This window comes from Pelophylax lessonae (assembly GCF_965119305.1).
Source record: "Pelophylax lessonae genome assembly, chromosome: 11".
Taxonomy (NCBI): domain Eukaryota; kingdom Metazoa; phylum Chordata; class Amphibia; order Anura; family Ranidae; genus Pelophylax; species Pelophylax lessonae.
In genome coordinates, this window is record NC_138778.1 from 57174211 (window position 1) to 57201819 (window position 27609).

General features: G+C 43.8%; 1 protein-coding gene across 1 annotated transcript; it reads right to left on the bottom strand.

The window, feature by feature from the left end:
• Nucleotides 1-864: 864 nt before the first annotated feature.
• ACOT8 (acyl-CoA thioesterase 8) lies at nucleotides 865-27549 on the bottom strand. The gene is made up of 6 exons (XM_082272069.1): nucleotides 27327-27549; nucleotides 21448-21584; nucleotides 10780-11005; nucleotides 5621-5778; nucleotides 2725-2916; nucleotides 865-1140 (listed from the first exon to the last, which is right to left on the bottom strand). Exons 1-6 carry the CDS (start codon nucleotides 27449-27451, stop codon nucleotides 1022-1024), a joined length of 957 nt encoding a protein of 318 aa, XP_082128195.1. The 5' UTR covers nucleotides 27452-27549; the 3' UTR covers nucleotides 865-1021.
• Nucleotides 27550-27609: the final 60 nt, after the last annotated feature.

Sequence of the window (27609 nt, forward strand, 5' to 3'; positions counted from 1 at the left end):
CCAGGGAGTGTTCTGGGAGTTCTTCCTGATTCTAGCCTCCTGGGAGTGATGACAAACAGCTCCCAGGATGCAATGCAAAGGCGGAAGTGATGTCGGTGGCCGTGGCCACAGGGGAGGGGGGGGAGGAAGTACAATCATAATTGCCCTGAAAATAAGGTAAGGGACCCCCGAAAAAAATGTAAAATGCCCAATTGTTGATCAGCATAGCGACGCATAACTCCAGGAATCACTAAAGTTGCAAAATAGGCCGGAACTCTGCTTTAAAGCGGAAGTTTAGCCAAAAACGAACTCAAAATCTCCTGACAGCCACATACTAAGACTTTTTAACCCTGTAAAGTAAAAATCGCTAGACTTACCTTTTCTGCAGCTGTTCCGTCTCCAGCTGCGGATGCTGTGTAGAAGAGACAGTTGACAATGGCTGGGAAATGCCAGGGAAGTGATGTCAGAGTTAGAGGCTTCTGTTGTCGGCTACATCTCCTGCACAAGCCTACACAGAAAAGCCGTGGGACCAAACTGGATCGCCTACAGAAAAGGTCTGTATAACGATTTTTGCTTTACAGGGTTAGATAGATTCGTCTTAGAATGTGGCTGCCAGTAAATTTAGCGTTAGTTTTTGGCTGAACTTTTACTTTAATTTTGTGACTAAAGTTCCACTTTAAGTTGCTATGACACTTGTCTATCTACACCAAGTGCAGCCATTTGTTCCATCAGTTAGGTGTAAATACTGAACTTAAAGCCGCTTACATGCGGTCTAAAATGCTGAATTCCTTTAAAGCTCTTTAACCAGCCTTAGGAGGTCACAAGTATAGAAACAATAGTCCCCAAAAACATGGCAAATACAAAAACATTTATAACATCACCAGATAAAATAAATTAAAATTTATTCTGATTATTTACAATTTAAACAATTGTTTAACGTTAGAGCCCATTGAAAACATTAGTGCAGAGAGGTCTATAGACAGGGATGGAATGCAATGATTAGGTCTTCATTCAGATAGCTGTATGATCAGCATGCTTTGGGTCAAAGCTTGCTTTTGGGAGGTTCCTCACGCACCCGGAATACACCTTCCTGAGCACATGTGACTGCCAGGACACCATCTCTTCTCCATAAGCGGCCATGCACTAGCCCACGACTGTTACCTAGGTATGGAAAGTAACAATGAACTGGTTACAATTCCCATTCAGCATATGAACCCCCCCCCCAAAACAAATAATTACTACATGATTTGCATAACTACTTCTAGGCATTATATACATGGTCTAGGACAGGGGTAGTGAATTAAAATTCAAGGAGGTCCGGCCGGGGTCTGAATCACTAGTCTGTACAATGAAAGATTGTACACGCCTTCTTTCCTTTTTTTGGCACAAGCCACACTTTTCTTACGGTTTCTGATAAATACATTTATATTAAGGGGCACTCTGATGGGTATATTTAATAATGCCCATCAGAGTGAACCTTACATTAAATGTGCCAATCAGTGTGCCCCTTAACATAAAATGTGCCCATCAGAGTGAACATTAACATAAAGGGGCACTCTGATGGGCATATTTTCTCTTAAGGGGCACACAGATGGGCACATTTAATGTAAGGCTCACTCTGATGGGCACAAGAAAATGTGCCCATCAGAGTGCCCCTTTATGTTAATGTTCACTCTGATGGGCGCATTTTATGTTAAGTGGCACACTGATTGGCACATTTAATGTAAGGTTAACTCTGATGGGCACAACTAAATGTACTCATCAGAGTGCCCCTTAACATATATATATACCCATCAGAGCGCCCCTTAATATAAATGTACTCATCAGAGTGCACCTTAACATAAAATAAGGGGCATGCCAATAGGCACATTTTATGTGAAGAGGGCACTCTGATATTTTAGGTTAATGTTCACACTAATGGGCATATTTTATGTTAAGAGACACACTGATGGGTCTCTTAACTGATGTGTCTCAGAAAATGTGCCCATCATCGTGCCCCTGTAAACACCTCACATACCTTGAGACAGGCAGGGAGCGGGAGCCAGCAGAGGTAACAAGCTACACGGTTCGAGAGCTGCGCCGGGAGTCCTGCTGAAAGAGGCGGGGCACGCATATCACATCAAATCTAGTGCCCGAGAGCTGCGACGAGCAGCAAGGGGCAGGGACGTGCACGTGATGTCACGTCTCACCTCAGGGCCCAGCCGGGAGCCACGAAAGAGTAAACAGCAAGGGGTGGGGCACACGCAATGTCATTGGTTGCAGGGACGTTCGCGGTCATCAACCAATGACTGCGGAGTGGGGATGTGGCACTGTACACTGGTGGCCTGACGGTTCGGACAGGAGCGTCGCACAATCTTTGTTCGGACCACGGGGCGCGATCTAATGACAGCTGGTCTAGGATGCTGCCTATGATGGCAACAGGTTGGCGAATAGTGGCCACACATTGATTTAGGATCTAGGTATGATTGCTCGCAAACAATTTAATCATTATTTAAAATACGAATGATGAAACACACATGGTAATTTGCAAAAGACTAAAAATATTGATCAAAAATTTGTTTACGATCAGTTCACTTATCTGTATTATGGCTGGTTTTGCAACACACAAACAGACATTTCGTTAAACAATTGCCAAGACTGAGTCCAAAATGATCTAGAGTTCATGATCCCTCCCCCCAAAGATCAAAGCCCTTGTAAATTACTTGCATTTCCTCCCTTCTTTGTCACACATGCTATTGCCCTTACCAGCCCAGTGGCTTTCACACTCATACAGCATCCAGTCATCTGCCCTAAACGGAGCATGGAACCACATCGAGTGGTCAAGTGAAGCCATAAATGCCATGCGAAGATTAAGGTGAGGGAGGGCGGCTGTTCCCAGGAAGGAATAATCTGAAATATAGGCAGCTACACAGCAGTGCAACCTCATGTCTCCAGGACCTACGAAACGAGAATAAAAAGGGGAACAGAATTTTTATTTTATATTTACTCATATTCAAAATTGTATTTTTATTATACATTTCTTACAAAAAATAAAACCATTTGATGAAAATATGAACATTATTCAGAATATTTAATTTTTAAAAAAAATAAGATATTGATGATACTGTACTAAAATGTGCATAAAAGCAATTCTGCAGTGTGATTATTATCATTATGAAAATGTTTAGTAAGCAGATTGGATGACAATGGGCATGCATTGCTGGATCATAAATAAGTACAGCCTATATACCTAAAAAATTAATAGCATCTAGATGTACTCACTAGCTTAGTGCATGTTGAGTAAAATTCAGTTCAAATCTGTGGAATAGTGGGGAGGTAAAAAATGTAAATGCACTTTCACTCATTTAAGGGAATGGCCAGCCAGCCATGGCAGACCTCCTTAAAATGAATGGGAACTGTGGCGAGAAGGAGCACTGCCTCACTAGGCAGATTCTGAACCGAAAGGAAGGGAGTAGCAAGTGGTTACTGGGGTAGGGCCCAAATAAAGTGTAGTGCGAGGAGTACAGTTACCATCTGCTGGTAAAAACCCCACCTGGGGTTAGGCTAGGCATAAACAAAAATAAATATAAAAGTAAATTGCATATTTTTTAGGTTGCCTGTATCTTTTTTTTTTTTTATTTAAAAGGTAACCCGACTTAAGCATTTGCTCAACTTGAATTACTGTGCTTTTTGGCTAGTCTGGTCAGAAAAGTGGGTTATCTCTGAATACAAAATTTCAGCCACTACTGCATGGATGCATATAATATATTAGATAGTGTGGTTATAAATGTATTTATTCTGCTTGCACACTGCTCGGTTAAAAAGAAATACATTAAAAAACACACAAGCATTTTTGATGCGTTTTCTGGGTGCATGACATGTGGACTGAAAAAATCCAGCAAAAACACAACTGTGGTACATTTGAATTTCAGTGGAGAGCTGGGTTTTTTGCGGCTTTAAAAAGGACTTGTCAAAACGCAACACACCTCCTGCACAGTGGTGTGAAGAGTCCCATAGGATTTAAAGGGAAATATTTTGATTGCATTTTTTTTTTAACAAAGGTAAAAAGGCATCAGTGTGAAAGGGCCCATAAAGACATAATTCTTTGTTTGACTACAATAGGCCTTATTTGCAAACTGAGTGAGTGTCATTAATTGAGAATGAAACATACACTTTTTAAAGTTTTCTTTGTTTTAACAAGGTATTAGTATACAGGTAGTCCCTGAGTTACAAACATCCAACTTATACAAGACTCCTACATCAAGAAGTATGGGAATTTTTTTTTATTTTAGCTTCATAATTACCTAGGTGGATGCAGCATGCAGAACCAAGCGATCAAACACCGCCGATTGATTCTCAGAGCTCCCTGAGCAGAGCTGGTGTCTGTCAGTCACCTCTGTCTGCTCTGCCCCCCCCCCATGAACACTGGAGTGCTGGGCTGTGGAGGGGTGGGAGCAACTGGCTCAGGCTCTCAGCGGCTCCCTGAGAGGCTGAGCCGGGTGCTGGTCCAGGCATGCAGGCAGATCCCATCCATATGGTCACGATCTTTCCCAAGCCTGGACCACCTGACGTCAGCACGCTCCAGCTCTCTGTCTGCTAAAAATGGGTCACAGGAGTGCAGAATGAAATGCACTCCTGTGATCCACAGAAGTATAGCAAAATGAGCTTTGGCTGTACTTCTGTAACAAAAGAGGCAGCGTGATATCATGTTGGTCCTGAAAACTGCTGGGTGGCCATCTTGCTGCTCACCACATGCTGCCACCTACTGTCCGGCAGACCAGTCAGCAATCACACATCATTGCATGGCCAGTTAAGCCTTCCCTATGCTATGCAACACATAAAATAAATTTTGGTTGGAGTACAGAAAAAAAAAAAAAATGTACCTGTTCCAACTTGCATACAAATTCAACTTAAGAAGAAACCTACAGAGCCGATCTTGTTCTTAACCCGGGGACTGCCTGTAGTTATAATCTCTGCAGGACCACGTTGTGGCTGCAGTCTGTAGTGTTATGGCAAACCAATTCCTCCATGTCCCTGTATTGCTTCAGCTAGCTTTTCTTAATGCACCAAAGAAACAAGACAGCCATTTTGTGTCACATTACAAATGTGGGACTGCTAATATAATGAAACACATCTCAAAACTGCAAGTGAGCTCTCTGTGTCTGAATGCTCTGCCTGCTTGTGTCTGTGTCAGATCCAATTATTTTGTAGCTCTCACCTGCATTTTACAGAGACCCAGAGATTGTGGGATATGTAGTTTTACAGAAAATGTCAGCTCTCACATTACAGGCAGAGGTCATGCATTAACCTTTGCAATGCCATGCCTCATATTTCTACGCAAACAGAAACTGCTGACACAGGAATGTGAAGGTTTACTATAAAACTACATGATCATTGCACATCTTATGCAGGTATGAAACACAAGGTGCAGGTAGGAAGGTGTACCATGCCTTTAAGTGTTTGAAGCAACTAGCCAGTGCTTTATTCAATTTTCTAATTACATTGGAAAAAAAAAAAAAAAAAAAAAACAGCTGGAATCTGTGGACAGCTTCTGGCAACAAAGGCATTTTCCTTTCACCTACTTATGCATGCGGCTCTGTATGTCACAACATTTAGAAATCTTTGGGCATATAAAACAATGCTGTAGATATGTTGCCATTACCTATAACACCCTTAGCTCGTACCCAGAACATCTGTCGTGGCTCCTGTGGCTCCCGCTGATACATGTCGGGTGGATTTACAGGTTTGATTTCAATTGGAACATCCTGTGCCAGAATTTTAGTTAGGCCTTGTCTATGTTTTTCCACAAGCTTAGGATTCCTGTTTGAGAAGAATTAACGTATTTCTACATCAACATTTAAATCCCAATCATTCTATTCTTTAAAATGCTGTCAATTGATTACAGGTACAAATAAAAAAAACGGCAAGTGGTCACAGTCTTCCCTTTCATTTAGCTGGTAAAGCAGCTCCAGTAAAATAGGCTGTCCCTTGCCATCATGCTGCAGAGAACAGACGCTCTTTATGGAAGCAGTGGTGTCCCTGATGGTCTGGCATGCCCACTGTAAGTCAGAGCTAGAGCTCTTCAATCAAGTAAAGCTTAAGCCCCCTGTGGACTGGAAAGCTTTAGCTCACAGGGGCATGTCAGACTACTGCAGAGGCCGCTGTGCCTTCAATAAGCTTTTTAAAATATGTGGTGGGGGCTACAAAAAAGCATATCCTTTAGAGCCCCACACTAGGTACCAGAAAAAAAAAATACCCTTGCAGTGGGGCCTTCCTGCACAAGTTAAAAGAGAAGTATGGGATTTTTTTTAAATTTTAAATCATACATAACCTAGGTGGATGCAGCAACGGTCTGATGCTGCATTGGTTCCCTGCCGGCTATAAGGCTGAGAACCAAGCGATCAAACACCGCTGATCGCCAGTTCTCAGAACTCCCTGAGCAGGGAGCTGGTGACTATCAGTCACCACTGTCTGCTCTGAACCTCCAGCACTCACTGGAGCACTGGGCTGTGGAGGGGAGCGGGAGCAGCTGGTTAGGCTCTCAGCGGCTCACTGGGAGGCTGAGCCAGGTGCTGATCCAGGCATGTGGGTGGATCCCAACCATATGGTTTGCGATCTTTCCTGAGCCTGGGCCAGCTCTGTTACGTCAGCTGACAGCAGGCTTCAGCCCGCTGTCTGCTAAAATGGGTCACAGGAGTGCAGAACTTACTGTACAAGCTTTAGCTGTACCTCTCCTTTAAGTCCAGGTGCTAGAAGAATAAGCTGTGGCACTTACCTAATTCCTTGCTCTGGCAGGTTTCCTCCACACTGTACGACTGGTCCTCTAATGCCTCGTTTCCACTGAGCGGATCGGTTTGGTACGGTACGCTAATTTTGAGTGTTTCCATTATGAAAGTGGCCCATACAACCGAACCAAACCGCACCATTCCTGGTCCTGCTTCAGATGTAGGGCCATAGGAAATGGTACGGTACAGTTAGGGCGGAGCTACTGGCGTCACACGATAGATTCCACTGATTGGCGGACAGGAAAACTTCAATGCTCACGTCAAAGGAAAGAGCAAAACAAACACCTCATTTGGTGTAAACCCCGCATGGTCCCTGGTGGCCCGAATTGCAGTGGAAACGCTCACCTGAATAGACCGGACCATTCTAACCCTTCCAAATTGTACCGACCCGAACCGTTCCACTCAGTGGAAACGAGGCATAAAGCTCCGTCTCTTCAGCTCGTGGTTGCACTCTGACATCAACACATACTATGCAATACCAATAGTCTTGAAATTGTACATGAGGAATGTGAGGGCCCACCCACAGGATGAAGTGTGGAAGAGAGGAGGTAAGCCTGCCAGCATAAATATTTAGGAGAGTATTACAGCCTATTCTCCTGCCCCATGTCCTAATGAGCAGCTCACCCTTTTATTCCCAGATGTTCAGCTTTAAAGAAAGCTGTGACAACCCTGGGCAAGCAAAGGCTACCTTCTGCAAAACTGAAAAAATGATTAGCAGATCCTTCTGTTTCTTTCTTCCACTGGACATAAGATCACAATTCTGATTTCCTCCACAGGACATGAGCGCAGTGATACAGATACCTCGGTTCATCCAACAGGCTGATCCCACCTGTCCTTCCGCTGAGTTTGAAGGGCTATCGCTGACACTAGGTGTATTTGATCAGCCTCTGACATGTATGTAGCCTAAGCCTCGTATTTGAATTTTTGGCCTGTACCTTTACTGTGACAATCTGTAAAGTTTAAAAAAAACTTTCACTAAATTCTTTAGAAAAAAAAAAAAATGAATAACTCCTGTGAAAAGTCAAGTTTGGCCCTGCCCTTTTCACCCAAGCCTCTCTATTGATCAAATTGGCTGACCTTCACAATAAAAAGGGACCAATAAGGAGGTTTGGGAAGAGATAGAATAGCAGAGTCAGGGGGGGGGGGGGGGGAGTCAAAATTTCCACAGAACTGTAACCATCTATACCTCAATCTACTGAACAACATTACTCACAGTTTTTACTGAATGTACCCCCCTCCCCTGCTTGTGGATTTTTTCCATCACAAGCTCAGACTAAATTATCAGGTTTGCAACAGACATACAGTATGTAAAGCCCAGATAATGTCAAATTCAAGGTAAGCCCTAAACACAAAGTTAGTATGCACAAATGTGAATTGTAAGCATTTTGTCTGTCAGTCTGGTGACTCTAGCACCTCCACCACACCACATAGCAAGATTGACAACCTTATTTCAGAACCACAGCTTCCTGGTCGTTGAAGGATTGAAGGATCATAAATCACATCAATTACATTTTTTCTTTTAATGAGGGATGAGGGACCAGCAGCAGGTTGGAGACGTCAGTGCACTTGTAGCCTATCCATTACTACCTCAATCCTCGTAGCAGCAGATCCATACCTCGGTTTGTACCCATGGGTAGGGATTATTAATGCAGGAGCCTGTGCATTGCACCTGAGATGCGCTGATCGCAGTCGCAATGGTCTGCAGAGTTGAATGCAAACATGTAATAAATGCACATTTTTTTTAATTAACTGGTGGTCAATTTATTTAGTTATTTTCACAGGGCAATTTTTTATTTCTTTTGTTTTTCCATGAACAAGGGAAGTAGATAAAACCCCAAATAGTATCATACAATGCAAGTCATACAATGTTAATGTCATTTCAAAAGTTCTCTTTCTTCAATCTTAACAAATCTGCAGATTTTGTTAAAAATAAATATCTGGTGGTCCGGTCATAAGTCTTTGAGAATGTAACATTTCTCGAGCAGGGTCCTCCATTGTCTTGAATTGCATTGTTAGAGCCGGTTCACACTGAGGCGACACGACTTTTGGGGGGGCGACCTGTGACGTCGCGTGCACCGCGACTTCGGCGCGACTTGCAGGGACTTCACATAATGGAAGTCTATGCAAGTCGCTCTGAGGTCGCCCCAAAGTAGTACAGGACCCTTTTTGAACAGGTCCTGTACTACTCAATGGACCGCGACTTGTCAGGCTGACAAGTCACCTGACAAGTCGCGGCAGTATGAATGGGCTCTAACTGTACTGTCTTGCTTTATTTTGTAAAGTGCTGTGCTGTACAAACTGCTACTGCTATATAAATCCTGACTAAATAATAAACAATAAAAAATAATGTTCTTATTCATAGACTTCATACTTCGGAATGTGCATTGTTTATTGTACTGTTAAAAGTTGTTAATAAAAACGTTATTCTGATTTAAAAAAATAAATAAATAACAATTTTGAAAACAAAACAGCAATTATATTTTTTTACCTACTGCTATAAAACCAATCCAATAGAAAAAAAAAAAAATCTAATTTCTTCATCAATTTATGCCAATATGTATTCAGCTACATATTTTTGGTAAAAAAAAAATCCCAATAAGCATATATTGATTGGTTTGTGCAAAATGTATAGTGTCTATAAACTATGGGATATATTTATGAAATTTTTATTTATTTTGTTTACTAGTATTGACGGCGATAAGCAGCTTATTGCAGGACTGCAATATTGCAGCGGACAAATCGGACAACTAACTGACACTTTTTTTGGGAACCAGTGGCACCAATACAGTGATCAGGGCTAAAAATATGCAGTCACTGTACTAATGGCATTGGCTGGGAAGGGGTTAACATTAAGGGCGATCAAAGGGTTAACCGTTTGCCTGACCAGTGTTTTACTGCTGTGGGGGAGGTGCTTTTACTAATGGAAGGTAAATGCTTTCCATACTGACAGAACTGCAATCTGCCTTGTTTACATTGATAGACTGCCGTTCTGCCTGAGTAACGAATGATCGCAGAGTGCTGGTGGACATCGAGTCCGCCGGACCTGCTGATTGGCACCTGCTGTGCACAAGCACAGTGGGAGTGAGCCTCCGGTGGCATGCATGCCTGATACAAGGAAGTGCAGGATCACGTATATATACACAAGTGATCCTGTGCAGCATGGCCGCCCTGTAGCTGTAAATAGGCTATGGGACGGTCAGCAAGTGGTTAATGTGCCATTGGGTCTCCTTGAAAGTGGAACTAAAGACAGCAATACTTACCTGTGCCCCCAAGGTCCCCGGCTTTTTCCAGAAGCCTGTCTTCGGCCACCTTGATTGGCTGGTGCAGGAAGACATCACTCCCGCGCATCACCAGGAGTCATTTATCCCAGCCAGCTGGCACTATGCAGGAACGGTCAACAGAGCTGCCTATGCACAGCTCTGTTTATTTATGTAGAGGATTGCGAACAGGCAGATAGGAATATTTTGTTGAGGAAGAGACATTGCATGTCACATTTTTGAAGCTCCTCGGGTCGGTGCTTTGTCAAACCCGTGAACAAAAAGGTGGTACAGCATGGCCAAACCTCCGAAGAGAAAGGACCTCTAACTTTGAACCTCCTGGGGTACAGGGCTCCTGATAGAGGAAGGGTACACCATGGTCTACTTAGGCCAGAGCCAGGAAGACCCTGCTCCTTATGGACCAGCCAAAGCCAGTCTGCCAAGTACTTGGTGAGGGGCTCTGCTGGAGAGAGACCTCTCCAGATGGGAGAGGAAAAAGATCTGAAGACCACAGAACCTCCCCCTAACATCAGGGCAGGCCCCCATGCACTTTCAGTCTCTGTGCAAATAACAACAACACACCTGCAGTGTATGAGCTCATGAAATAAATATGCAACAAAAAAAAAAAGGAAAAAGCGCTACATGCAATTCACAGCGGGCCTTTCGGCCAGTATAACAAATTGTCCTGTAAAAATGTAAAAAAGTGTGTAGGGCTACTGCCCGTGAACTTTAAAGGGTTAACCCTCTATCTTCTCCATTTCACCAAAACCCATGCTTACTTTAAGTATTGGTGTATGAGTTCCTCTCGGGTGAGCAGATCCTCCGGGAAGGGAACCGTTGGCATTGTGAACTGGTGCTTCAAAGGGCTCTCCTGGCTGCGATGAAAGGAAGCTTGACAGGTCAAGATTGGGACGCCATGCTGTACAGCTTTTACAGAGCGAACACTGAAACTTCGGCCATCTCTTGTCCTCTCAACTTGGTACAAGACTGGAATATCAGGGTCTCCTAGGGATCGATGTAAAAAGATCAGAGCTATAAATTCAGGAAGAGATGTACAGGGAAAGTATAACCAAATGTAGCGCCATGCAGGGAATCTTTGTTCCTCTTTAGACCTTACTGGACACGTGTAACAATGTTTAAATTAGTATATGTAGCCTATTAACCACTACTGGACCGGAAGATTTTCCCCCTTAATGACAAGGCCATATTTTGCGATTCGGCACTGTGTTACTTTAATGAACAATTGCGCAACGGTGTACCCAAATAAAATTGATGTCCTATTTTTCCCACAAAAAGAGCTTTCTTTTGGTGGCATTTGATCACCTGTGCGATTTTTATTTTTTGTGCTAAAAACAAAAAAAAAAGAGAAACAATTCTGAAAAAAAAATTGATATTTTTCACTTTCTGCTATATAACATTCTCAAAAAAAAAAAAGAAGTAAAAATTTAAATTTTTTAACATTTTAGGCCAATTTGTTTTCTGCTACATATTTTTGGTACGTGCGTAAGGGGAGGGGCTTGGCAACTGTCGGTGAATGGAGAGACAGCTCTGATATATGCAACAGAGGCAGAAGATTTCCAATCAAAAGCCCCGTACACATGTACCGAATGTCGGCCGAACGATCGGCCGTCTTTTGTCCGATGCTGTCCTGTCGGTTGAAAAGTGCTAAAGACTGCACACGAATTTTATCGGCCAACAACAGCCGACTGCAGAAGTGATGTCATGTGATGGTTAACTTTCCATGTGTTTTTTCTTCTCTGAGCATGCCCAGTCTTGCTCATCTGCTGTTAGTCAGCCGAATTCTGTACTGACTGGCGAACAATCGGCCGCTCTGGTGACGGCCAACAAAAATTTTATAGCCTGCACACCAGATCCTGTTCGGCCGAAAAGTCGCAGTCGGTTGTCGGAAGCATCATACTAACAAGCCGACAATCGGCGGCCGAATATTTACGGCCGACAATCGCTACGTGTGTACGGGCCTTTAGTGTTAGTGTCTCTTTGGATAAATTGTCTGCATAGACTGGTGCACTCTAGCACCAGTATCACGTGAGTGAATTTTTAACTTTTGTAACAAAACACCCCTTTTATACGTTATTGCACTATGGATCTGCTTTATTTTGTCCCCCACATGGATGGCTGAGTAATTGAACGAGCCATCAGAAACTTATCCCTCTGGGCGATTACCATTGAGGATAGAATGGTGGAAATCCAGGAGAGCATCACATAAATCCAAGCGCAATTATTCACCCCGCGAGGTAAGCACATACCCTAAGGGCTCTTTCACACAGGCGGACGTTCAGATCCACCTGTCAGTTTTTTTGGCGGATCTGAACGGTCCCCCCATGCATCCCTATGGGGCATCGGATGTCAGCGGAGACATGTCCGCTGACATCTGATCTGTCGAATCTGGACGGATGGAAACCCTATTTTCCATCCGTCCAGCGGATCAGATGAGAACGGACCGACGGTCCGTTTCCATCCGATTTCCCCCATAGAGATGCATGGGGAACTGACAGCTGTGTCTCCGCACACAGCGCAGAGACACAGCTGTCATCCTCCTGCTCAGCGAGGGATCGGCAGATCGATCCCCCCTGAGAAAAACGGACTCCGTCCGACGGACGGAGTGTGTGAAAGGGGCCTTAGGGGGAGTTACTAAAAGAAGGAACATCCATAATTGCTCATCTACATTCCTATAAGGGAGTATTAATCTAATAAGGGTGATTAATCACCACCACAGACTCTACATAGAACTGTGAACTTGCACATTGCAACATTTCTACATTCACATTTCTACATTCAAAAAGGCACAGTCTTTGCAACATTGTTTAAATCACTATAGTGGATACACTTGTTTATTCAAGGGCTTATGACACATATATTTTTTTTCAGCAAGTGGCTTTTGCTTTTATTATTGGTTTTGAACTATCACTGATTTTTAATTAGGCACATTCAGGAATTTGTTTGCACTTATATGGTTCACATCACATGGATTATACACTATTCACAAATACTGAAAACATTTTTTTATATTATTAGTAACGGATTATTTATAAATTTTTTTTTGTTAAATTATTTTGATTTTCAGCATGTATAAAAATTTTATGCGCAGCACTTTAACAAAACATTTGATTATTAGCACCTACTTAAAGGGAAGTGATCAGTGCCTGCAGCAATTAAAAACCATCATTACATAGCTGCTCACAGGATTTGCTTATTTTATATTTTGTGCAAAAGTTATCACGTATACTAACTACGGGAAAGATTTAAGTAATTTTTATTGTTTTTTTTTTTTATACTAGTAATGGCGGCGATCTACGATTTTTAGTGGGACTGCGACATTGTGACAGACAGATCGGACCCCTAACTGTCATTTTTAGGGGGACCAGTGACATTACTACAGTAATCCGTGCTAAAAATATGCACCGTTACTGTAATAATGACACTGGCAGGGGATTAACATTGTTGGTGATCAAGGGGTTAAATGTGAGCCTAGGGGAGTGGCTTGTGAAATGATCATAGAGACCTGCGATCCTATATAGAAGGATCACAGGGGCTCTATGATCATTCCAGGGAGAACGGTCAGCTGTGTTTACAACAGCAGACCGTCCTCTCTCAGCGGGGAGCGATCGCGGGTGTCAGGCGGCAATCGGAGCCGCCTGACCCGTGCATCGGCTTCCCCGCTGCAGAGTGGGGGGCGGGAGTGCGCCGCGCTCTCGCCCCCTAGCTGCAGGCGCGACCAACATAGGTCTACGTCAGTTTGCGCAGGAGGGCCGCCCTGCCGCAGTAAAAAGGCGGCGGGCGGTCTGGAAGAGGTTAAAAGTAAACGTGAGCCCATGCTCTAACATATCATAGAAGATGAACCCATTAATGTTAGCTTCGGGTCACAGTATGAGCCACATGTGAAATCGCATGGGAAACGCACCACATGTCTGTTCAATTCACATGCGATTCTGTGTGGTGTGATTTGAGCCAATTCATTTTGAATGGACAAATTGCACCGCATCATACAAAATCATGCATGTACCAACTATAGAACCACAATGCAACTGGATTGCATAGTACTTGTGTACCATGTGATCCAGTGCAGGCAAATACACTGCATATTTGACCTGCGTTTGGCATGTCATTAAGATTACACTGACACCTGTGACGGATCACAAGGGCAGTGCGATTTAAATGTGATGCAGGAAATGCACACTGATCACAGGGTTTACCACTCCGCATTAGTGTGAACCTAGGCCAATAGTCAACATTTTTAAAGACGTACAGCCAAAGCGGTTATGGCAGAGAGCCAGAGACTGACAGTCACTAGCTCAGCGGGGATTGATCGCTCAGTTCTCAGTCTTAGAAGCGGTGGGGGACGTATGCTGTATCCACCTAGGCAAGTAGGATTTCTAAAAAAAAAAAATACTGCCATTAAAGATCCTTGTGTATGCATTTCTGAGAGAAACTGTCCCTGTCACTCAGTAATGCTCCCGTATTCTCACCCTGTCACAAAAGGCTTCCTATGGAGACCACAAATAGACATTTACATGTATTACATGGGCATAGCCCACTGTTGAAACCCAACCTAAAAAATGCCATGCAGCCATCACTGGCGTTTATGTAGACAGGAATCCGCTGCAAAGAGGCTGCAGAAGATCAGCAGCACTGAGATTAAACATAGGATAAAAAAAAAAGGTGACAACTATTTAATGTGGTTGTAAACCCTTACATATACCCAGGAAAGTGACTGGCCTCAGAGGTCAAACAAAACTGCCCAACATAAGCTGTACCAGTCTGTCTGCAGCCTTCTCTAGATTTGTTCAAAGTGCTGAATTTATAAAGCTTGTCTGAAAGTCTAGAAAAAGGGGGCAGAGAGCTGAAGTTACACTTTGCAAAGCTCAGCGATGAGAGCTCTTAGAGCTGATTGGAGGGAAGGGACACACACCCCTTCACACAGCAAGCAGGAACAGAGCTGAGCCTGTCAATCAACTGGGGGTCCCTCCCCTGTCACTATTATTATTTTCTTGGTATCAGGAAAACTTGTTAGAAGTGATTCATGCTGATAGCAGAGAAACTAAGCACCAGACAGAAATGACACTTCATACTCTGGATTGAGACAAGTACACACTATAGAGGGATATGCTTTGTTCATATTTCATGTTTGAGGTTCACAACCACTTTAAATAAGAAAATGGCAACTGTTTATCATACACTGCGTTTAGGCAAATTGAAGGTTATTCAATTATTTATTGGGGTATACATCTATATTAACCACTTGCCGACCAGTCACTGGGACTGTACTGCGGCAAAGTGGCTTGATTCCGTCCAGCGACGTAGACCTACGTCGATGGACTCCTCCCCTTGTGGGCGGCGCTCGCTCCCGCTGTTTTCAGTCACAGCGGGAGTCGGGCCAGGGGAGGAGCAGCGGCGATCGCCGCCGCTCTTCCCCGATCGTCGGGGAATCGAGTCTGGAGATCCGCCCGCTTGTGTAAACAGAGCGGGCGGATCTCCTAAGTGACAAACAGTGACAGATTGCAGGGTTCAGCATAGCTGAACATGTGATCTGTCCCTGTGTCACTCAGTCACCTCCCCCCACACACGTCAGTAAGCACCAGGCATACATTAACCCCTCCCTCTCCAATAAAATTAACCCCTTCCCTGCCAGTGTCATTTTGACAGTAACAGTGCATATTTATAGCACTGATTACTGTAGAAATGTCACTGGTACCCCCAAAAGTGTCAAAAATGTCAGTCAAGGGTCCGATCTGTCCGCCGCAATGTCGCAGTCCCGAAAAACCCAGATCGCCGACATTACTCGTTAAAAAAAAAAACACCAAAAATTACAGAAATCTTTCCCTTAGTTAGTAAAACGCAATAACTTTTGCGCAAACCAATCACAATACGCCTTTTGTGATTTTTTTTACCAAACATAGGTAGCAGAAAACAAATTGGCCAAAAATAAAAATTAGATTTTTACATTTTTGGGGGGGGGGGGGGGATTTCATATAAAAAAATGTGAAAAATATTGTTATTTTTTCAAAATTTACGCTCTTTTTTTGTTTATAGCCCAAAAAGTAAAAATCGCACAGGTGATCAAATACCACCAAAAGAAAGCTCCGTTTGTGGAAAAAAAAAGGACATACATTTCGTTTGGGTACAGCATCGCACGACCGCGCAATTGTCAGTTAAAGTCACACAGTGCCGAATAGCAAAAAGTGGCCTGGACGTAAGACAGCAAAATCCTCCGGTGGTAAAGTGGTTAATGAGCTTCATCAATGCCGGAATTAAAAAAAGGAGAGCAAGCAAATTATGTACTGTGAGTCAATTATATTACAGCTCAATGGTCACAGCCATATAAACACATTACATGGTCATAACTGGAGGAAATGTCAAGGCGATGGATTGTTACAGATGAACCTGATAAAGTTTAGAGCAAAGTACAGAGGTAAGCCTGCACACTGCACTAATACAAGGTGCCAAAAAAAAAAAAAAAAAAAAAAAAAACTAGAATTAGCATTACAAAAAAAAACCTACGGACAACAGTTTTTACCTTAGAAATATTACATATACAGAAGAATACTTTTGATTGACAATTTACTCCATTCACCGATTACCCAAAACTTCTTCTTTAGTTTTGGATAGAGAAAGAAAGGGTTAGAACCTCTGTCAAGTATATACTTACGTCTGTGTCCCCAATGAAGTGATTTAGTCAGCTAAATCATTGTGTATTAAACTATTTGCATAGTTTCTTCTTTCATAAAATAAGTTTTTCCATCATTTTCATGCTTTGTTACAACTCCATGCTGATCTTTTCCAGCCTCTGTCAACCACTTCCATGCTTTACTTACATGCACTCCCTCCAGTGTTGGCTGCACATCAATGCTTCCTGATAGTCACCATAGTGAACCATTCTTGCTTCATGTTTGTTAAATTATGCTTCATCCCAGCAACTGTATTTCAGGCCTTGTTCAACCCTTTCACTGCCAGGTCTGTACATCCGCCGTATGGACCTGACAGCAGGGTGTTTGCGTGTAAAACTGACAGGCTACCGGGATTGCGTGTAAAACTGACAGGCCACCAGGATTGCGTGTAAAACTGACAGGCCACCGGGATTGCGTGTAAAACGGACAGGCCAACGGGATTGCGTGTAAAACGGACAGGCCAACGGGATTGCGTGTAAAACGGACAGGCCAACGGGATTGCGTGTAAAACGGACAGGCAGACTCCTGCCTGTCAGGTGGATGCATTAGGCAGCTGCACTGACACCCACGCACCCCCCTATAATCTATTTCAGGCACCGCCTACCCATCTGTGGGCCAGGGACCAACATGGCAGGTGCCGGCGGGTAGAGGGGAGGGAGAAAAGCGGACACACATCCTCTCTCCTCGCCTTCTTGCTGTGACCCGCAAAGCAATGTGCATTATGTCACTTCCGGGTCAGGCTCTCAGTGTCCCCAGCTAGCATAGCTGGGAATGGATGTATTGCAATGTGATCTGCATTGCAATACATTCAGTGGAGCCCAGAGGAGACACACAGTCTTTTACACCCTGCATGTGTCATTAAAGAGAACATGTCACCTAGCAAGCATCACATAGGGGACATTTTATTCCCTATGCGACGGGCAAAAAAAGTTTTTTTTTTTTACATTTTTTGCAAAAAAATATAAAGTTACAGCCAAGCACATAAAATCCCCTGTCCAAATATTTTTAAGGCTCCCCACGTATACACACGTACAAACATAAAACGCAAGTATCAAGGGGCGCTTACACGTGAAAACAGCAAATTCAATACTAGATTGCAAGATTAATCGTTAAAAAAAAAAAAAATTCTTAATTCACACAACCCCCCCCCCCCCCCCCTCACGATCTTAAAATGGCATTTCCTCGATTCATACAGAGCGGTTCTCTGTTCACTCACAGCTGTCAAAAAAAAAAAAGAGAGCCTACAGCAAATGTTTATCAACATCACTAAAGCTGAAAGATAACTATAAACACAATGCTTTACAATGTATCATTTTGTTCTTTTAGATCAAAGGAATGAATTTCCATTTGTGAGTGCCGGGTCACACTTGTGTGATGCGGGACTTCACTTTAGTGTGTTTTTTTACAGAATTTTTGCGTTTCCTAGACCTTTGTGGCAGTATCAAGTGACATACAAAAATTGTAACTACCACTTTTTTTCTCTAGGGTTTCTGCTTTCAGAAAATATATAATAATGTTTGGGGGGTTTTATATAATCCTCAGGCCTAACATTATTTTTTAAACATGTGTGCAAAAAATGCAAAAATGGCTCTGGTAGTGAGAGAGTAAACCAGAGGCAGTCCCTACCACAAAGCATTCCGCAGTGGATCACTTTTCAGAGGGCAGTAAAGCAGTGCCTTCCAGCTGTTCAGGAGCAAATACTACAGCCTTATAAATACCATTTTTTGCTGGGTTTTTTTTTAAGTGGGATTTTGCATGTAAATACTGCCCTGCAACCAGGAGATAAGCAGTTAGATTGTGTTTGTGGCACAGTTCCACTGACTTCAGTTGGGGAGTCTAATAGGACGTGCCACTTGTCAAACTTGCCATGCCATGTGCATGGCTCCCTCCAGCTGCCTGTTATGTTTTATATGGGCGGTCAAACTAAGGTGCAACTAGACATATGCCGGTTTTCGGTAATTCGATATATCGCGGTATTGCATAGCCACGGTATTGTTATTGTGGCATTTTTAAAATACCGAGTTTCTCTGTCAAGTCTGCCTGACTTGTGAATTGATACATTTCAGTGAGCTGGATGACTCATTCACTCACACAGCTAACCCCTTTCAGCATTAAGTCTCCTAACTATAAACAAAAATGATTACATTGTATCTTTTCCTTCCCTCTGCCAGGGAGAAAGGAAGTTTAACCTCTTAAAGACTGGATCTTTCTCTGACACTTGTTGCTTGCAAGTTAAAATCAGTATTTTTTTTTTGCTAGAAAAGTACTTAGAACCCCCAAACATTTTATATATTTTTTTAGCAGAGACCCTACAGAATAAAATGGCGATTGTTGTAATATTTTATGTCACACTGTATTTGCGCAGCAGTCTTTCAAACGCAATGATTAGACTTTAATGAATAAAAAAAAAAAAAAAAAAAAAAAAAAAACGTAACAGTAAAGTTATCCCAATTTTTTTTTTTTTGTTACACAGAGAATCGTGAGAGAATCGTGATCTTTATTCCAAGCTAAAAAATCGTGATTCTCATTTTGGCCAGAATCGTGCAGCTCTAATAAATATATATATACACACACACACACGCCTAGCAGCCCACATTACATTATTATATAGCCATCAAAGCAGTGTCTGGCCTACCTGGTGATGACTGGTCCTGGCGCTCTGATCCGATGGCCTGGTCTTTAAAGGGGCAAATCCTTGCGATCCAGAAGTGGTTAAACCTGCAGGAGGACCGGTGTTTTTATCTATTAATGACTTTACTATTGCTTTAGGCCTGGTTCACATGTATGCGGGTTGGCGGTTCACATGTATGCGGGTTGGCGGCCCACATTTGCACAGGCATAGCAGCCCATTGATTTGAACGGGCTGCTATGCCCTCATTTTCCGCAGAAAAAAGGTGCATGCAGCATTTTTTTTAAATTCAGTGGCCTTGAAATCCATCCTGCTTTTGCACCATGCGACTAACCTGCAGTTCCTGCTCTGGCAAGCTTTCTGCATTTTTTGTATACGTGGGCACGGCATTTAAAAATAAACAGTTTACGTGTGCAGCAACGGCAGGTAAGTCGCATGGTGCAAAAGAAGGATGGATTTCATGGCCACTGCATTTTTTTAAATTCTGCATGCACCTTTTTTCAGCTGAAAACGCAGGCATAGCAGCTCAAGCCCATTCACATCAATGGGCTGCTATGCCTGTGCAAATGTGGGCCCCCAACCCGCATACATGTGAACCACCAACCCGCATACATGTGAACCAGGCCTAAAGCAATAGTAAAGTCATTAATAGATAAAAACACCGGTCCTCCTGCAGGTTTAACCAATTAATGACTTTACTATTGCTTTAGGCCTGGTTCACATGTATGCGGGTTGGGGGCCCACATTTGCACAGGCATAGCAGCCCATTGATGTGAATGGGCTTGAGCTGTTATGCCTGCGTTTTCAGCTGAAAAAAGGTGCATGCAGAATTTAAAAAAATGCAGTGGCCATGAAATCCATCCTTCTTTTGCACCATGCGACTTACCTGCCGTTGCTGCACACGCAAACTGTTTTTAAATGCCGTGCCCATGTATACAAAAAATGCAGAAAGCTTGCCAGAGCAGGAACTGCAGGTTAGTCGCATGGTGCAAAAGCAGGATGGATTTCAAGGCCACTGAATTTTAAAAAAATGCTGCATGCACCTTTTTTCTGCGGAAAATGAGGGCATAGCAGCCCATTCAAATCAATGGGCTGCTATGCCTGTGCAAATGTGGGCCGCCAACCCGCATACATGTGAACCGCCAACCCGTATACATGTGAACCGCCAACCCGCATACATGTGAACCGCCAACCCGCATACATGTGAACCGCCAACCCGCATACATGTGAACCACCAACCCGCATACATGTGAACCACCAACCCGCATACATGTGAACCACCAACCCGCATACATGTGAACCAGGCCTAAAGCAATAGTAAAGTAATTTATAAACAACACCTCCTTCAGGTTTAACCACTTCTTGACCACAAGGATTTGCCCTCTTAATGACCAGGCCATCGGATCGGAGCCGAGCGCCAGGACCAGTTATCACCAGTTAGGCCAGACACTGCTTGATGACCTATTTTAGGCCTGGTTCACAGAGTCTGTACTGACTGACTATATAATAATGTGCATAAGTGAACCAAAGCCCCTAAATTTAGCAATGAAATTGAAGTGAGGTGGAAATTTAATAATTTAAATTTAATAATAGAATACCGTGATAATACCGTATACCGTGGCAAAACCTTAATCAATTAATCGCAGCATGAAAATCTGATACCGTCACAAGCCTAGGTGCAACCACCTAATTGTACCCCCTGTGTATATGAGACCCCAGAACAATGCAGACCCAGGCACAGTGGGGTTGATTTACTAAAACTGCAATCTGGTGCAGCTGTGCATGGTAGCCAATCAGCTTCTAACTCCAGCTTGTTCAATTCAGCTTTGACAAATAAACCTGGAAGCGGATTGGTTTCTATGCAGAACTGCACCAGATTTCGCACTCTCCAGTTTTAGTAAATAAACCCCAGTGTTTTAACACAGAGCGGAATTAGCTCCTGTAGTGGGATTTTGTTACATACAAATGCTGCTTCTTGAGATATTCTTTTTTATTTATTTTTATAGTGCCCAAGGGTCCTGCCATAGGTTTGTTTTGAAGCGGTTTTAGATCACTTGTGGTCACAGAGCATAACATTAAAGTGTTAATGAGAATACCAAAATATATTTGGATTGGGATGGGTTTTGTGTCACCTGCTCGTACGAAGTAGCAGTGTAAGGAGTGGACGTTTTCTTCCTCCGGTACAGAACTGGCAGCTGCCACCAGAGCTTGTCCAACGATCTGTCCACCAAACAGCCTCTTGGTGACGGGTACCCAGTGATGAGAGCCTCTGTAACAGTAAGAACACTTGTAAATTGCATGTCATATGCAGTAGGAAAGGACATATCTAGCTGTGTGTATTCAGCTTTGAGTTCCCTTCATTTGTGTGTGCAGTGAATGTCTTCCACCTTTAATCCTCACATGGCCATTATTACCCAATACCAGTAGAATGAGCTTCTGCTCAATGCCATTTGTTTTTTAACACTTGATTTTCCCGCCATCTCCTGGCAGAAAGATCCAGCTTAGATAGGAGTATTGGGTATATGCCCCTGTGCATGAGGCCTTAGTAAGGCCCCTTTCACACAGGCCGACCGTTCAGATCCGCCTGTCCGTATTTTCGGAGGATCTGAACGGATGCCCCATGCATCTCTATGGGGCATCAGATGTCAGCGGACACATGTCCGCTGACATCCGATCCGATTAATCAAATCTGGACAGATGGAAACCCTATTTTCCATCCGTCCAGCGGATCGGATGAGAATGGACAGACGGTCCGTTCCCATCCGTTTCCCCCATAGAGAGCAGCAGGGACCTGACAGCGCTGTCTCTGCACACAGCATGGAGACAGAGCTGCCATCCGCCTGCTCAAAAAAGTGTCCAATAAATAAAGTGAAAATATTCTTCTTAACCACTTGCCTACTGCCGCACGACTATTTACATCAGCAGTCAGCCCCTCACAGGCAAAGTGACCTAGATCTACATCGCTAGCAGTTGAGGGTCTAGGGAACGAGCGCGCGCTCCCGCGTGGTCACGGACCCCCCCCGCGCGTGTGACCGGCGGACCCGATATCCGCCGGTCACTCTGCGATCGTCGGTGCAGAGGGAGAAAGGCAGGCGGCTGATGTAAACAAGCCGCCTGTCATTCTCCCCTGTGTAGAAACAGTGATCATACGGTTCTACTATGTAGGACCGTTGATCACTGTTCCTACACCTCAAGCCACAGCCAATCACAGTTAGAATCATGCCCCTAGGGACACACACAGCCCCTCCCTCTCAAAAAAGTTAACCCCTTCACTGCCAGTGTAATTTTACAGTAACAGTGCATATGTATAGCACTGATTACTGTAGAAATGTCACTGGTAACCCCAAGTGTCAAAAATGTCAGTCAAGGGTCCGATCTGTCCGCCGTAATGTCGCAGTACTGCAAAAAAAAACAAAAAAAAAAAAAAAAAAAACCGCAGATCGCCGCCATTACGCGTTAAAGAAAAAAAAAAACAACAAAAACGACAAAAATCTTTCCCTTTGTTAGTAAACGCGATAACTTTTGCGCAAACCAATCAAAATACGCTTTTTGTGATTTTTTTTTACCAAACATATGTAGCATAAAACAAATTGGCCGAAAATGTTAAAAAAATTTAGATTTTTACATTTTTTTGGGGAATTTCATATAAAAAGTGTGAAAAATATTGTTATTTTTGCAAAATTGACGCTCTTTTTTTGTTTATAGTGCATGATCAAAAAAAAAAAAAATCGCACAGGTGATCAAATACCACCAAAAGAAAGCTCTGTTTGTGGGAAAAAAAGGACGTTAAATTCGTTTAGGTACAGCGTCGCACGACCGCGCAATTGTCCGTTAAAGTCACGCAGTGTCGAATCGCAAAATGGGCCCTGGACAGGAAGGGGGTAAAATCTTCCGGGGCTTACGTGGTTTAAATGTTCTAAAGTGCACAAAAAAATTAAAAAAACACAGACATGCTCCTCACACCATTGTGATCAATCTGCTTACCAGACATGTATGGCCAAACATTATTATGGTCATAAAAGCAAGTTGCACCTCCATGAGTTATTAGCTCCAGCTCCATATTTTTAGCACTGATTAGCATAAAGCCCCCATACACAGTCGAAAATCGGCAGGGAATTTTCGTCCAACGACTGATCTACAGATTGGCGGCTTGTTAGTATGATGCTTCCGACAACCGACTCTTCGGACGAAAAAATTCTGGTGTGCAGGCTATAAAATTTTTGTCCACCGTCAAAACACGTCCGATTTTCGTGCAGTCAGTCAGATTTCGACAGGGAAAAATCTAATGAGCAAGTCTGGGCATGCTCAGTGAAGAAAGAACACAAAGAAAGCAAACCAACACATGACATCACTTCTGAAGTAGAATTCTGTCGTGCGAGAAAATTCGTGTGCAGTCTAGAGCACATTCCAACCAACAGACACCACTCTGTACAAAAGACGGATGACCGGTCGGTCAATAATCATTGCGTGTGTACGGGGCTTTAGTCACTGGTTCCCAAAAAGTGTCAAAAGTGCGTTAACTGTTGGCGCTATATAAATCCTATATAATAATAATAAAAAAGTGTCAGTATTCGAATGTTTGCCGCAATATCGCAGTCTGGCTATAAGTTGCTGACTGCCGTCATTACTAGTAAAAAAAAAAAATCAATGAATAAAAATATCCTATAAATTTGTAGACGCTATAACTTACACAAACCAATCAATTTAAGCTTATTGGGATTTTTTAAACAAAAATGTAACAGAATATTTGTTGGCCCAAATTGATGAAGAATTGTACATTTTTTAATTTCTTTCTTCAATATTTTCTATAGCAGAAAGTGAAAAATATATTTTTTTTCAAAATGGTCTTTTTTACTTTATAGCGCAAAAAATAAAAACAGAGGTGATCAAATACAACCAAAAGAAAGCTCTATTTTTGGGAGGAAAAAAGGACAAAATAAAAATATTTTATTTAGGTACAGCGTTGCACTATCATGCAATTGTCAGTTAAAGTAACGCAGTGCCGTATTGCAAAAAGTGGCCTGGTCATGAAGGGGTGTAAAACCTTCTGGAGGTCAAGTGGTTAAGAGACCCGAGTGCTCCTGTATGTGAATCACCGTTCAGTCCGATCACAGATGGCATGCACGATAACGCCATGTCCCAAGGCTCTGCCCGACCAGTCTCACTGCTGACAGCATCACTAGTGGAACTGGCCAGTAGTAAAGTAAACCTGTCCTAACTAGAAGGCCTCATGCACTTGGGTGCCAGGGGCCATATGGCATAAACTTTGGGTGCACCTTCCCACAGAAAATATAGCTGCTGTATATAGGTACTTATAGACATTAATTACAGGATGCCATAGTTTGTGGGTATATGCAGTACTTGGATAAACATGTCTACAGGCATACACCTCTAGAGCAGATTGTCGGATTCTGTCCATACCTGTGCTTATGCAACTACTGGCAAATTCCCATCTACACCCACATCCTGCGATCGGTTTCTATGGGCAACTGTAGGCAGCAGCTGTGGCTTCCGGGTGAGGAAATAAACCCAAATGTGAAATGGATCCTGCTGTCCTCCTGCATGTGACTAGCATTACACAACAGGCGGCTAGCAGAGCCAGCACTTACCTGCAGATGATCCTGGGGTACGCTAAAGTTGGCCATACACTATACAGTCCGATTGTACAACCTCCTTTAGATCTAACAACTATGCAACATAAAGGCCTGTGCAATTGTTTAGAAACTGATTGCATTGTCCTCATATACACAGCTTTGTTATGTAATCTAAGGTGGATTGTACCGTCAAATGATTCTGCTACTTCCTGTATTACCGAGGTGAGGAAAGTCATTTCCTGTCCAATGAAGATATCAGACGCAGCTTCTCTGATCCTGAATATTTGTACACATCACTTCCACAATTAGATGAGTGATCAGAACACTGGCTGCACAGAATTGGAAATCCTTTGGCAGATAAAGGAGCTCACATGTGTGTGTGAACAGTGTACTCAGAGGTGTGTGCAGAGACATCATGACAGGTACATGACAGAGTGAGAGCTACAAATCTTCTCATCATATTGAACCGTTTTAGTGGGTGAGCGATGATCCGGGAATGTCTTTATAATAGAACATGACATTGGGATTGTTTATTTCTACTATACCCAAACATGTACACTTTACACACATACAATATGTACACACAGCACCCAGCATACTCCTCTGTGTACACCCGGCACCCAGTATACTCCTCTGTGTACACCCGGCACCCAGTATACTCCTCTGTGTACACCCGGCACCCAGCATACTCCTCCGTGTACACCCGGCACCCAGCATACTCCTACCAGCATACTCCTCCGTGTACACCGGGCACCCAGCATACTCCTACGTGTACACCGGGCACCCAGCATACTCCTACGTGTACACCGGGCACCCAGCATACTCCTACGTGTACACCCGGCACCCAGCATACTCCTCTGTGTACACCCGGCACCCAGCATACTCCTACCAGCATACTCCTCCGTGTACACCGGGCACCCAGCATACTCCTACGTGTACACCGGGCACCCAGCATACTCCTACGTGTACACCCGGCACCCAGCATACTCCTACGTGTACACCGGGCACCCAGCATACTCCTACGTGTACACCGGGCACCCAGTATACTCCTACGTGTACACCGGGCACCCAGTATACTCCTACGTGTACACCCAGTATACTCCTACGTGTACACCCAGTATACTCCTACGTGTACACCCAGTATACTCCTCTGTGTACACCCAGTATACTCCTCTGTGTACACCCAGTATACTCCTCTGTGTACACCCAGTATACTCCTCTGTGTACACCCAGTATACTCCTCTGTGTACACCCAGTATACTCCTCTGTGTACACCCAGTATACTCCTCTGTGTACACCCAGTATACTCCTCTGTGTACACCCAGTATACTCCTCTGTGTACACCCAGTATACTCCTCTGTGTACACCCAGTATACTCCTCTGTGTACACCCAGTATACTCCTCTGTGTACACCCAGTATACTCCTCTGTGTACACCCAGTATACTCCTCTGTGTACACCCAGTATACTCCTCTGTGTACACCCAGTATACTCCTCTGTGTACACCCAGTATACTCCTCTGTGTACACCCAGTATACTCCTCTGTGTACACCCAGTATACTCCTCTGTGTACACCCAGTATACTCCTCTGTGTACACCCAGTATACTCCTCTGTGTACACCCAGTATACTCCTCTGTGTACACCCAGTATACTCCTCTGTGTACACCCAGTATACTCCTCTGTGTACACCCAGTATACTCCTCTGTGTACACCCAGTATACTCCTCTGTGTACACCCAGTATACTCCTCTGTGTACACCCAGTATACTCCTCTGTGTACACCCAGTATACTCCTCTGTGTACACCCAGTATACTCCTCTGTGTACACCCAGTATACTCCTCTGTGTACACCCAGTATACTCCTCTGTGTACACCCAGTATACTCCTCTGTGTACACCCAGTATACTCCTCTGTGTACACCCAGTATACTCCTCTGTGTACACCCAGTATACTCCTCTGTGTACACCCAGTATACTCCTCTGTGTACACCCAGTATACTCCTCTGTGTACACCCAGTATACTCCTCTGTGTACACCCAGTATACTCCTATGTGTACACCCAGTATACTCCTATGTGTACACCCAGTATACTCCTATGTGTACACCCAGTATACTCCTATGTGTACACCCAGTATACTCCTATGTGTACACCCAGTATACTCCTATGTGTACACCCAGTATACTCCTATGTGTACACCCAGTATACTCCTATGTGTACACCCAGTATACTCCTATGTGTACACCGGGCACCCAGCATACTCCTATGTGTACACCCAGCATACTCCTATGTGTACACCCAGCATACTCCTATGTGTACACCCATTACCCAGTATCCCCCTATGTGTACACCCAGTATACTCCTATGCAGACTGTGCCCCCAGTGTCACATGACTCCCCTCATACATACAACCGGCAGCACCTGAACAGATCCTTCTCCAGCGGCTCCAGGTTGAGCACACTGGTCACCAGCACACTCCTCAGGTCCCGAGGCTTCTTCCCTTCCGGCTCCTCCAGCACATCCTCCGGCTGCAAATACCCGGCCATGCTCCGTGTGCGCTCACTATACTGACCCTTATACAGCAACTAGCGGCACCGACGGCTCCGCCCACCGGCACACAGGTGTACACCGGGCCGGAAGTGACGGAAGACAACTTCCTCTCTTCCTCACGATCCGATCCGGGATTGGACGCCGGCTGTGGGGG

Bases quoted from the DNA above. Each gene is read 5' to 3' on its own strand.
- ACOT8 (XM_082272069.1), bottom strand. From the start codon at position 27,451: ATGGCCGGGTATTTGCAGCCGGAGGATGTGCTGGAGGAGCCGGAAGGG. The intron at 11,006-21,447 runs GTGACACAAAAC...ATCGATCCCTAG, and splicing joins CTGCTACTTCGTACGAGCAG to GAGACCCTGATATTCCAGTC. The intron at 1,141-2,724 runs GTAAGGGCAATA...TTCCATACCTAG, and splicing joins GTGTGAAAGCCACTGGGCTG to GTAACAGTCGTGGGCTAGTG.